Genomic DNA, 13,225 nt, shown 5'->3' with positions numbered 1-13,225 from the left:
CATCAGCCTGAAGATGACGAATGAGACTTCGCCGAAACGTCGCCAAGACACTTCCAATTTTACGCGGGAGAAAACCCGAATAACCAAAAACCTACATACAAACACCCGCAAAAACCTCAGTTACTAAAACTCTCCTGTGTGTGTGTGTGTGTGTGTGTGTGTGTGTGTGTGTGTGTAACCTTTCACTGGGCAAAAATGATGCATTATAGAACAACAATTTTTGAACCAAAGTATCTCAAATGGGTAACTTACAGAATGTGTTCAAAATCCTGTCAGTTCTGTGGAGTTGAAATTTTATAAAACATTTTGTAACCTAAATATTATCATAAAACATTTCATCACACAATACAAACCTCCATAAAACATTTCCTATAGTCAGTTCCTGATTTTTCACCATGCTATATACAGTAGTTTAACGTGGGTTATTTTCCAGGGCGATATTTCTCTGAATATCTCTCTGAATTTTGCAGTGAAGGCAGTACATTAGAAGCTCTGCCACTGTTGAGGAATTTGCCAAAGAAATGTCTCTGAAACTACAACCCAATGGGTCATAGGTCATCTAATTACCATTAACAATTTATATCCCACCTTTTCTTCAGGAGCTCCGGGCAACATCCACAGCACTGCCTATTTTTCCATTCAGCAACTAGTTTTTGTGGTAGATAGACCTGAGAAATATTAACTGGCCCAAAGACTGCTTTCAGACTTGCACTGCTAGATCTCCAAAACCATCAGATCAATTTGTGTCTCTACCCTGTTGAGCAAAATATATCTCTAGTACAATGTGGGAAGCTGCTAGAATTGAAAGAAATGCAAAAATTTGGCAAGAATGTCATTTATTTGGCAAGAATGTCAAACTTCAGTCAAATTAGCAAGTAAATATAAAACTTGAAAAGTGAGTGGCTGGTATGAAAGAAGTACATTGAGCTGTTTTGGTTATACATAGAGAATGAATGAGGATAAATTGAAAAATAATAAAGAAAGGAAGAGTGAATAAATTAAGAGGAAGAAGCAGCAGTTTTGCTTGTTCTCCCCGTTATGGGCAAAATATTTTTATATTTGAACCATTTCCTCTTGTTAAAGCTAACATCCTTTTCTTTTGGTAGAACTAGAATACGGAATTTATACACAGTTCCAAGGATTGCAGAACCTGTGTGGCTTACTATTATGTCCTGTGCTTCAGAAAAGAATCTGTTATGCCAACACTTTCTCAAGGAATTTGCTGTTTTGATAGAACAGAGCAGTAAAAACCAGTGAGTAATCTTGTTTTGTGTTGCTCTCTAGTTTGAATGGGAGGTTTATTGCAGAGATATAATTTTGTTTCTGTTGCTACTTATTTTTATAGGTTTTTTGCTGCTCTATTAACAGCAGTGTTAACTTATCACTTGGCCTGGGTCCCTACTGTGATGCCAGTTGATCATCTCTCCATCAGGGTTTTCTCTGAGAAACATGCCTCACCATCTGTGAACATGCTGGCAAAATCACATCCCTACAATCCACTTTGGGCACAGCTTGGTCAGTACAAAAAATTCATATCTAAATTCGAGATGACTCTTTAGGCATGGAAGATTTTTTTTCTGGAAAGAAATGTGCTCGTATGCACAAATGTTGATTTATTTTAAGTTGTTATGCCACCAAATCCTGTGGGATTTCCAGCAGTTAAAAATCCATGAAATGTTCATAACAGGAGGCAACATTAAAAATAAATAGCTCAACCATAAGAACATACATACATTCAGGGCTTTTAATCAAATTCTGATAGAAAGTGCTGCCTTTTTGGTTTGATAATCAAAAATTACCCTGTAGTAAGATAGGAGGCCAATAAATTTAATAATAAATAAATAAATAAATCCCTTTAAAGTAGATAATGCACATACCTGTAATAAATGATTATTATAGATGATATTCCAGAAGATCATTCAAAATTCCACTGAGCAATTAAAAATTACTTTTTCCAGACTTTTTTTGTAAACAAGATTCAAATATCTAGTATCAAATATAATGACTTTTTCCTTCCAATTAGAAAATTATTAAACTAGGTTTGTCTTGTGAGTCACATTGTTACTATCATGATGCATGCCCTCTAGCGGTTACTAAATAGCTTGCACTCTACAAAATTGGATTTAATTCTCTTTTGACATTCTTATTAATGAAACATAAATGCAAAAACATTGTCATGAAACATATAATCTGAATCACTTAAGTGCCATGGTTTATAATAATACTTTATCTCAGAGCCCAGTAAAAGCATTGTGACATTTACATTAAATCATTCTGGATCCTAAATTGGAAGTCACATCACTTTCTCTCTCTCCCAATCTGGAGTAGACATTCAATTCTTATGCTTATAGAAGTAGAGTAAAGGGATGTTTTTGTGCAAAAATTAAATGTGGGGCATCCAGTCATTATATTTCATCTTCAACATTTCTAGATAGACTTGTTCAGATCTTCCAGAACTCAATTTCACAGTTATGCTATTAGTATTTAAATCAGAAGATTGTTTTAGCAGTAGTTATTATGCTACCATAATCGATATGCTGACAATAGATTTTAGTTGTCTTATCTAGTTGCTATATCTGTGAGATATGCATTTTCAGATTTTTTTTTTTTGAATTGGAGTTCTTTGCATAATTTGGCAAAAAAATATTTTTAGTAAATTAAATTCTGTTGAGTGTTAATCTTCCTCTACTGAATTAAGTATTATAAAATTGAGTTACTAAAGTGGATCTTTTTACTGAGATGTAGGTTTATCATTTAAGGTGAAATAATAATATCTTAGTGCTTTCATTCTTTTTGTAGTTAGGTTAAACAAATAGATTAGATATTTGGCATTGGTCTTTGACGTATATTAATTTTTTAATTTTTTTTCTTTGCTCACTGTGCTTATTTAGGTGATTTATATGGTGCTGTAGGTTCACCAGTCAGAATGACAAGGACAGTAATTGTTGGAAAACGTAAGGATTTTGTTCAGCGCATTCTCTATGTTCTTACATATTTCTTACGGTGCTCTGAGTTGCAAGAGAATCATCTCATCTGGAATAGGCAACTTGACAAAGGAGAGCAAGCTGTGAGTGGCAGGAAAATTATAACAACTCTAGAAAAAGGAGAAGTTGAAGAATCTGATTATGTGGTTGTCACAGTTCAAAACGAACCTGCTCTTGTACCTCCTGCCCTGCCTCGAAAGAATGATGCTGCTGCTGCTGCTGTTGTTGCTGCGGAACATGAATGCTGCTTTGAATCTGGCTGCTTCAAGGGCAAGCATGAGAGGCTGAATGCTGAGGGCAGTTCTGAAGCATCCCCACGCTTCTCCAAAGTTAGCTCTCCAAAAGGAATTTTAGGAGAAATTAAGAAAGGGAAAAGTTTAGTTAATTCAGAAACTACATGTGGAAGGCATGGTATATTAGAGAATTTAACCGCAAGAATGAATGAGGACAAGCAGCACAGTGTAACAGGGCAGTTGTTTCAAAACTTGACAGCTGTTCCACATTCTAAGAAGATTGCCCAGGCGTATTCTCAACTGGAAAAGGTTACCTTTCAGATTGGAAGCTCCACCTCACCAGAATCTGATTCCGAAACCCAAAGAATGGAAGTAAACAAAACTTTGGAGAAACGCAGAAGTAAAACTAAATCTCTATGTGCTCTATCAAGCCCATTACATATAACATCCAGGGCCCCACAAGAGAAATCTGACTTAAGTCTTAAAACCTGCACTAGCCAGAAAGTTAGGGAATCAGAAATGCCAAGGGCGCCTTGGCTGCTACCAGTTCCACAGTCTGTCATTCTTGATAGAGAAGTCAGAATGGTAAACCTGGGAAAACTAGATCAAGTTTATAGTAGAAGCTGTGAAAACTTTGAGAAAAATTCTCTTGACTGTGATTCAGGAAGTTCTACTGATGTACAGAGGTCTGGCCGAGCAGTTACTAAGAACATCCCCTGTGGGGAGGTTGAAAGCAAACTCCATTGTGGAATGGAGGAGAACATTCCTAGAAACGAAAGTTCTGATAGCGCTCTTGGGGACAGTGATGATGAAGGTTGTACGTACATTCCAGATGAGCAGTCAGTCACTGTTAACTGTAGACCTGAAGAATTTTTAGAAGTGGAACTTGCTTTGCCAAGGTAAAGAAAAAAATAATAACCAGAACTACTGAGGGTTGTTTTAGTTTTTGTTTCTTGCACTGTTCTGAGAGACACGGGTAGTGAGGTGTAACCTGTTTTTTCATCATCTCCACCTGATCCAACTGATTCTTAGCCAAAACAATGGAATTTTAGGCTTAAATCTTAAGGTGCGGAAAGGTGCATTTCCTGAGTAATATAGTAACAGTTTTTAATATGCACTAATGTTAATAACATGAGAAACTGTATGCTTATTGTTGTTACTTTTACATATATGCTATCCCATCGTGTTATTTTCTTTCTGGAAAAGAAACATTATATCAAGTGCAAAAAAGAAGGAACAAATAGTAAGCCAAAGAATTCAAAGGCATGAAGAAAATTGCTAAGACTGTTTTATACCAATATAATTCACCATATTCTGTATCTTTGCTTCCAGTAAATTCTTATACAGATTAATAATTGCATTTTCTTTATTCAATTATTCACTTCTTTGTCTTTCCTCATGACACATTTAATTCTCTTTCATATATTTATTCATATGTTCATTATATCTACAGTGTCTGTCTGTCTGTCTGTCCGTCCGTCCGTCCAAACAGATCAACATGCTTTTTTCTTACTGGCCACTCACTTTTTTATTTGATCCACATATATTCAGCTCCCAAGTGTTCTTGACTACCCCTTGTACTATCACACACATTGTATAAGTATCCTCTTCACCCTACATTCAACTGACTTTAATGTTTCTCCTGACATACCCAACCATCACTGCCTAATAACAGATAACACTCGTATACATAGATATTTCTACCTATTTCAGCAGTGTTAATTCATTAATTTTAAAATGTTGATCAATTTTCAATTGTTATCTATGATTTCCTATGATGTCCAGGATATCCATTTATGTTTTCTGACATACATTTAAACTTTTCATTTACAATTAAATCTACACTATCATGTCCCTGCATGTATTTATCAGCTTTATTACTCTACTTTAATTTGTTGTGATTACATTTTATTTTATTCTCATACACTATATGAAAATTTATACTTGTTTTTTCTTCTTGCGTTTCATTTGTTAATTCCCATATGTTACTAATTTTTCACAATCCAATCTTCCATATGCACTGAATTTCAGCAGATGCTGTTGGTACTTCATGGCTTTGGTCATTGAGGTTATCAAAAAATACTTTGTAGTAACTGAAAGTATAGACCAGCCTTCTTTGTCTGTACCACATGCAGCACTTCCACATAATGGTAAGGCCAGTATTCGTCAGCTTAGTACATTTTGACTAGTAGGCTGAAGTGTAACCAAAGCTCAGTTTTATCCCAAGGACACTCATCATAATCAGCCCAAACTAATATGTCTAATCTGAAAAGGCTTTAAGCCAACATAATGATTCCATCAAACTGTTAGGAAGTATATGTAGTTTACTGATACACGCTTGTTTTTGTTATTAAAATAATATTAAGTAATTTAAAATTTGTTTTAATTTATTGTTACAGGTATTTCTCAATTTATGACTAAAATTAAGCCCAAAATTATAGTTGTAAATTGAGACATTTATTAAGCCCCATTTTATGACTTTTCTTGCCACATTTTTTAAGTGAATCACTGCAGCTGTTAAGTTAGTAACATGGTTGTTAAACGAATCTGGCTTCCCCATTGAGTTTGCTTCTCAGAAGGTCACAAAAGGTGATCACGTGACCTCTGTACACTGCAATCATCATAAATATGAGTCAGTTACCAAGCATCTAAATTTTGATAATGTGGGGATGCTGCAATGGTCATAAATGTGAAAAACGGTCATATGTAACTTTTTTTCATTTTGTAACTTCAAATGGTCACTAAACGAACTGTTGTAAGTCGAGGACTACCTGTATACTATATGTAAGATTTGCTGTCTGAATGTAAATTGTCTGACCCAAAAAAAAAAATACTAATAAGATAAGCCAGTCTGTTCGTTTGTAATTGTGTATGTTCATATGTGTGTGTTTGGGGTGTGTGTGTGTTCCATTACATTGTTAACGTCTTTCCCAAATATGTTTCAAGTAGATGTTTTTATATTACATTTTTGCATTTTTTTGTTAATGCTCTCAAATGATCCAGTTAAAAAATTTCACTATAAAAATGGGGATATGTTTCCTGGATTTATGGCCTATTTAATAGGCTATGAAGGTAGATAGAGAAATTGTACTGTTACTAACTCAGAAACTGAAATATATTTGAAAATATGTAATTGTAATGGGATGCATTATGCATTGTGTGAAATTTGTCTAATTGTATTAAATCATACCTTTTTCTGAAAAGAAGATAGCAGAGGATGAACCTTTCAGGTAGTTAGCAAGGGACCATGTTCTCACATGAAATATACAGATCTTTGAATTTACTACTATGATCAAATCTAATTTACAATGGAATTACTTACTGTGGAATATACACAGACTGTTACTGTTTATAGTTATGGTGATCCATGTACGCTGGATTTGTCTGAACTTTGGAGTCATTGTTTGATTGTAGACTTGTAGAATTCTATTAAATTCTGTTCAGTTTTCTGTGGGAAAGATTCAGTAATATGTTATAGAACTTTGCAAACTAAAGAATAACTCTTACATTTATATATCAGAGTGAATGGTATTTTTTTCATCATTCTTGAGCTGCAATCTTGAAAAACAAAGCAGATCATGTTACAGTCTTGCCAATATAGCTGCACAATTGATTATTTTTTGTAAGGGCCTGAGATGTGTTCAGTAAACAGTAAATTCTTGATTTTCAGATTTTGCACAGTTAGCTCTCAAAGCATGATACATTTTGGAAGGTCACTTCTTGGGGGCTATTGTACCTCTTTTATGCCTGATCTTGTGCTGCATGGAATAAGTTCTGATGAACAACTTAAGCAACATTTATCCACTGAGTTGAGTCACACCATAAATGTAAGTCTGTCCATTTCTGTGCAAAGCTTTAATAATAATGTTTCGAACAGGAAGGGAAAACTTACTGATTTTGTTTCTTTAGTAACATTCCGTTGTAATTTTACTATTTGTAGATAGAAAAATAGTTACACTCTGATTACATCATATTCTTCTGATTACATCATATTCTTATAATTCAGGAGTCCTTGGTGCTCTCTGAGTTTGGTTGTTTTCTTGCAGTCATTTCATTATAATTGTAAATCTTATCGTAAATCTTATAATTCACTCTATGTAAGGCTTAAAGATCACACAGAAGCTGCAGCAGTTTGGAACACAGAAAGCATAGGCAATTATAACTGTGCCATGGTATGCTCATGTAACACCTCTGCTTTTTGAAGTGCTGGTTCAATTCGATTAATACAATTCAAGGTGCTGATTATCACCTTAAAATCCTTCATGGAATAAGCCTTGTTTTTTGAGGGGCTGCTGTCTTCAGTAGTTCTTATCCATGCCATACCTTCTGATTACAGTTGGCATGCTTTGGGTTCCATTGATTAAACAGGGTCATCTTCTGGGGCACAGGAAGTGTGCCTGCTTTGTCAAGGCACCTGACTCTGGAACACCATTTCTCATGAAATTTTTATGGCTCTCATCTTGATCTTATTTAAATGGTTCCTTAAAGCTTGGCTGTTCCTTCAGACCGTGGATTAGAGTGGGTTACACAGACCCACTCTTATTTATGGTTTATTGAATGGTGGTGTTTTTTTTTTAGGTTATGTATATTGTTGTTTGTGTCATTTTATTTTGTAAACCACCAGAGTTGTGATGCATTGAGCAATCTATAAATTTCATGAATGAATAAATAATATTTCTTAAATTATACAATTAAATTATTCAACCACCTGATACAAAATAGGTCTAGTCAATATCAAATGTTCATCTCTGAGAAAGGAAGTATATTTTTAGGCTGGGAACAAACCTAGTGAAGTTACTTGCCTTAAGGCCTTTCTTTGTGACCTTGCAAAAAGTATTTGCCTTATAACTGGCAACAAATAATGAAGATTAACCTCCTTCAGATTCCAAAAATTAATTTGGAGGAGGAATTCTCCTAGATGTAGTATGTCTGCCTTGCCTTTCAGTCATCTTAAGTTCCTGGTCCAGAAATCACTACATATACATATAGATTTCCAGCCCTGTGTAGCTTAATGGAAGGCCCCTGTTTGTATCTGCATCTAATATGTGCGCTGAAACAAGTAAACATTCTAGCACAAAATACATCTGAAAAGGTGATTTTAAAAGCATATTTCTATATTAATCTATTATTAGGCAATAGAGGTTTATCATTGAATAAATTACTCTCAAGCTTATCACTTCATTTGGCTGTGAGCACATTCTTTCCAGAAACGGTAGATAACAGCTGACTAATTAAGTATATTTACAGGCTGCCAAATGTTTCTTCTATTGTGCTAGATAGAATGCAGGTTTTATTCTTAAGTTTGAATTCAAAATAATACAGAGCATTTTTTTTTTTAAAAAATGGGAGCCATCCAGATTTTGACATAAGATGGCAGCTGCATACATGTTTTAACTAAATACATAAATAAAATGTCTTGTTTCACTTCGTTTCATTATGTGTGTTTTACAGCATCCTGTACTAGATGAATCTATAGCAGAAGCTGTTTACATTATAGCAGATACTGATAAATGGACAGTTCAGATGGCTACTAGCCAGAAAAAGATGACTGACAACGTAAAACTAGGCAAAGATGTTCTCGTCTCCAGCCTAGTATCATCTTTATTGCAGTCTGTTTTACAACTTTACAAGCTTAATCTTTCTGCTGACTTTGTAAGTATTCATTTACAAGCATCTGTGTACAATAAATATAAAGAGGAAAGATAAGATGTGATCCAGACTTTTGAACTGCATGGATTTCTACATTGATTTTCAGACTTAGACGAGGCACTGTGGTGACTAATGCTTTCTTTTCCTACATGTTAACTATGTTAATCTAAAGGTTCACCTTGGCAATTGTGAAGAATTGATGACTGTTCTTCAGGAAGTTTTATGACTGTAATCCTGTTTTTCTAATCTGGCCGAGAGTGGCCAGATCTTTTATATCATATAAGCTATGATATAAAATATAAGGAACGCGGTGGCACAGTGGCTAAGATGCTGAGCTTGTCAATCGAAAGGTTGGCAGTTCAGTGGTTTGAATCCCTAGTGCCGCATAACGGGATGAGCTCCCATTACTTTTCCCAGCTTCTGCCAACCTAGCAGTTCGAAAGCATGTAAAAAATGCAAGTAGAAAAGTAGGGACCACCTTTGGTGGGAAGGTAACAGCGTTCCGTGTGCCTTTGGCGTTTAGTCATGCCGGCCACATGACCACGGAGACGTCTTCGGACAGCACTGGCTCTTCAGCTTTGAAACGGAGATGAGCACCGCCCCCTAGTGTCGGGAACAACTAGCACATATGTGCGAGGGGAACCTTTACCTTTACCAGATAAAAGGAAAATAGTTTCACCCACTTATATTGTCTCAAATTCATTCATTCGTCTGTCCATCCGTCCAAAACAACGTGACTGGACAGCATAAAGCATAAAAAACTCCCACAATAGATCAAAAAAGAAAAAATTCACTATGTAACAATAAGCCATTACAGTATATAACGATAAAATGATGACACGCACATAACAACCAAAAGGAGGGACTCTCTTTCAATTGGCCCTGAATGCTTGGGGGAAGAGCCAGACCTTAATGACTTTCCTAAAGGCTAGAAGTATCGGGGTCTGTTGTATATATGTGTATGTGTGTGCGGGGGGAGAACAGGGGAGAGATCATTCCAGAGAATGAGGCAATCACTGAAAAAGCATACCCTCCTTGGGTCCTAGAAGATGACAAGATTGAAAAGAAGGAACCCTCACATGTTGGGGCATGTGAGTCGACATATTCTTAGGAGGCTTAGGCAGTACTTGATTAATCTTGGCTTCATTAGAAGCTTGTTCGCCTAAATCAGGAGTGTCAAACTGGCAGCCCACAGGCCGGATGCGTCACGTTCAGGCCACACCTACCCCAGCCCCATGAAGGGGAAAAACATTGTGAAACATCACGTTATGGCAAAGTGACACCACGAGTTTGACACCCGTCCTCTAAATTAATAAAATACTGAACTTTAGTGTGGCCTCAACAAAGTATATATATATATTTACATTTATAAGTTGCACATTTTATCTATTATAAGCTATTTGATTTTATCTCTCTGGGTTTCTCCTTCCACTTACAGTGTATAATGCACCTTGAGGATCGCCTACAGGAAATGTACCATAAAAGCACAATGCTATCTAAATATTTGCGAGGACAAACAAGAGTTCATGTGAAAGAGCTTGGTGTGGTATTGGGGTGAGTGCTGCTAAAGTTAAAACCTAAGGCTGTTCTTTTTACTCATCTCTCACTCAATATTCAAGATGGATGGTTTTTATCTTGTGACAGGTTTTCTGTGAAAGGTGTATTACAGTGTGTGCGTGTATTGCATTGACCATCTGTAAATGAAACTGAGCTGTTATATTAAATGAAATTTATAGTCGTCCTTTACTTTCTGAACAAAATGAAATTTTAAAAGCCAGATGCTCTCAAGGACTCTCTCACATGTAGAGTACTCTGTCAATATTGAATTGAGGAAGGAGTTGCGTGAGAATTGCCAACAAGTCTACTGCAGAACAGGTGACTTTCAGCTCTGAAGATGTCAACCACAATTGTTGGCAAAACATCATAAAACCAAATAATTAGATCACAGACTATTAATCTGAAAGCTCATAACCGCCAGAGGGATCCCATTATTTGTAATAAACATATTGGTCAATACTGTTCATGCAAGGCAATAAGTCTAACCAATTAAAATATAAAAATTAAAAAAAGGGATTGAGAAGGAGAAATGTATCGATTATAATTATTTCTGCATTTAAGATCAGGATATCTTATTTTAAGCAAGTCAGGAGATGTAGGTGTAGTGTAATATTAATCAGATAGAATTATATTCTTGACCTGAAGTAATAATTGCTGCATTTTTATTTCTGAACAGTTAAAATTAAAAAGAGGAGGATGTTCTTTTCCTTGCCTGTGGCCCTTTTACAATCTGTGGACTTCAACTCCCAGAAGCTGTCTCAGGAATTCTGGGAGTTGAATTCCACAGGTTGTAAAAGGGTCACATTTGCCCATCCCTGCCCTAAGAGCATCTTGGAGGAATGATTTTAATCATGGTTACTAACAAGGTGTTTTCAATGCAATAGAGGATCAACAATTAATCTTCAGGATTTCCTCCTGGCAGGGAAGATTACAAACTGCTGCTACCTACCAAAGAATTTTCCTTCCCTTCCATGTATTGGGGGTGGTAGAAATCCTTTGTCAGGCTACAGAAAAGATGATTTTCAGGATCCCTGTTTGTTTTTTTCCAGCCAAGCACCTGAATTTCCTGCTGCACATGAAGAGCAGAGGAATTCCTACATTGGGCTGCAGAAATGAAGCAAGGAATGTTTCTCCAGCCCAGTGCATATATTCCCTTCCATGCACAGACAAGGGAAACTCCACCAAGGGGCTGCAGAAATGAAGTTTGAATCCCCAAAATCTGAGCTTCATTTCTACAGCCCACCACAAAAGGTCCTTCTGCACACAGAAGAGTGCTGCCTTCCCTCTTTTAGCAAGCACTCTTACTCCGCCTCCTTTAATGACATGCAATCATTCAATGACTGCAGCTGGGAAGATGGGATTGCAGTCATTTGGCAAAGCAGTTACCTGGGTGTCTCATGACTGCTTTGTTCAATGACCAATAATCTGGTTCCAGTTGTGGTCATAAATTGAGGACTACTTGTACTATTCTTAATAACCTGTCAGCATTCCCACAAAGATCCAGTCTGTTGGCTAATTGCTATTGCTATTTTAAAGACATTTTCACAAGAAAAAGTTTTTCTTCTGGGAGTTTTTTTACATCATGTTCCCGTTATGTCTTTAAATTTTTCTTGGATCATAGTTTTGCTAAGCTTTTTACTTTTAAGTTAAAATTATTTAAAATAACTTTTCCTCCTCTTCAAATCTAAAAAAAAAATGCATTCACCATGAATCTTTGATTTTTACTGCTGTTTGGAATATTTTTCTTAGGTTATAAAGTAATTAAATTTAAAGGTGTTTAAGTAAGACTTTTGCCAATCAAACTCCATTAAGGCTGCACAGAACTTGTAAATCCCTTGACTCCCAAGCTGCTCAACTTGCTATTGACCACAAGTAGCTGAACTCCTGTGATCTCCTCACCCAGAGCAGCTCTTTCAGAGCACAAATAGGTGATTCCTGCCGCATAGCTCCCAGCGACCAGTAAGATCCCACAGAGTTGGTCTCCTCTGGGTCCTGTCAGCTAAACAATGCCGGCTGGCGGGCCCGCAGGGGAGGGCTTTCTCTGTGGCTGCCCCAGCTCTCTGGAACCAGTTACCTCCTGAGGTCCGGACCATCCCCACCCTATTGGCCTTCCGAAAAGCGGTGAAGACCTGGCTTTTCCGGCAGGCCTGGGGCCGTTGATCTCGCTCTTGTGATCTGGTGAGATCTGGCCATGAATGGCGTGAATGAGTTTTTAATGTTTTTAATGTTTTTAAGTTTTAAATGTTTTTTATAATGATTTTTTAAAATGTATTGTGAGCTACCCTGAGTCTTCGGAGAGGGGTGGCATATACATTGAATTAATTAAATTAAATTAAATTCCAATGGTCTCTTCTTCCTCTGAAGAGATTTTTGACAGCCAGAACCTGTCTGGCAATTCCACTACAATGCCATTCCCACCTATGGAGCTCCCCAACCCCCATAGGGATGTTTAATCTGCCTTCAGTCCTTACTTGGAAGCCCTATATGTACTTGATCTTTAAATAGTGTCCCAGAAGGCCGCCATCACCACCATAAAAAAATGACTGGTGCCAGTATCAATGCTTCATTCATGTCAGAAGCATTTTCAAAGACATATAATCTTCAATATTGAGCAAATAAAATAAAAAGATATAAGATATAAAAGAGATTATAAAAGTATAGCATGCGTAAAAAGGATGTCATATAAACAGGATTAAAACTAAATGACATTAGCCCAGTATTGGGCCACATCAACAGTATTTTCTCTCATCAACATGAAGTCTTCCTCCCATACATAAATCCTAAACTTGATTTATTTTTAAT

At 36.4% G+C, this 13,225-nt stretch overlaps 1 protein-coding gene across 1 annotated transcript in view; it reads left to right on the top strand.

The window, feature by feature from the left end:
- The window catches only part of FNIP2 (folliculin interacting protein 2), a 48,769-nt gene that overhangs the window by 34,126 nt on the left and 1,418 nt on the right, over positions 1-13,225 (top strand). The window contains exons 12-17 of the mRNA XM_070949030.1: positions 1,107-1,253; positions 1,346-1,515; positions 2,892-4,116; positions 6,888-7,044; positions 8,669-8,869; positions 10,305-10,420. Coding sequence (XP_070805131.1) covers positions 1,107-1,253; positions 1,346-1,515; positions 2,892-4,116; positions 6,888-7,044; positions 8,669-8,869; positions 10,305-10,420 — 2,016 coding nt within the window. The remainder of the gene's footprint in view (positions 1-1,106; positions 1,254-1,345; positions 1,516-2,891; positions 4,117-6,887; positions 7,045-8,668; positions 8,870-10,304; positions 10,421-13,225) is intronic.

This window comes from Pituophis catenifer, unplaced genomic scaffold (genome assembly GCF_029215685.1).
Source record: "Pituophis catenifer annectens isolate HBS135680 unplaced genomic scaffold, rPitCat1.0.hap2 SCAF_8, whole genome shotgun sequence".
In the NCBI taxonomy this organism is placed as follows: domain Eukaryota; kingdom Metazoa; phylum Chordata; class Lepidosauria; order Squamata; family Colubridae; genus Pituophis; species Pituophis catenifer.
Note: the sequence above shows the minus strand (reverse complement) of the source record. Positions and strands in the feature narration are given on the sequence as shown.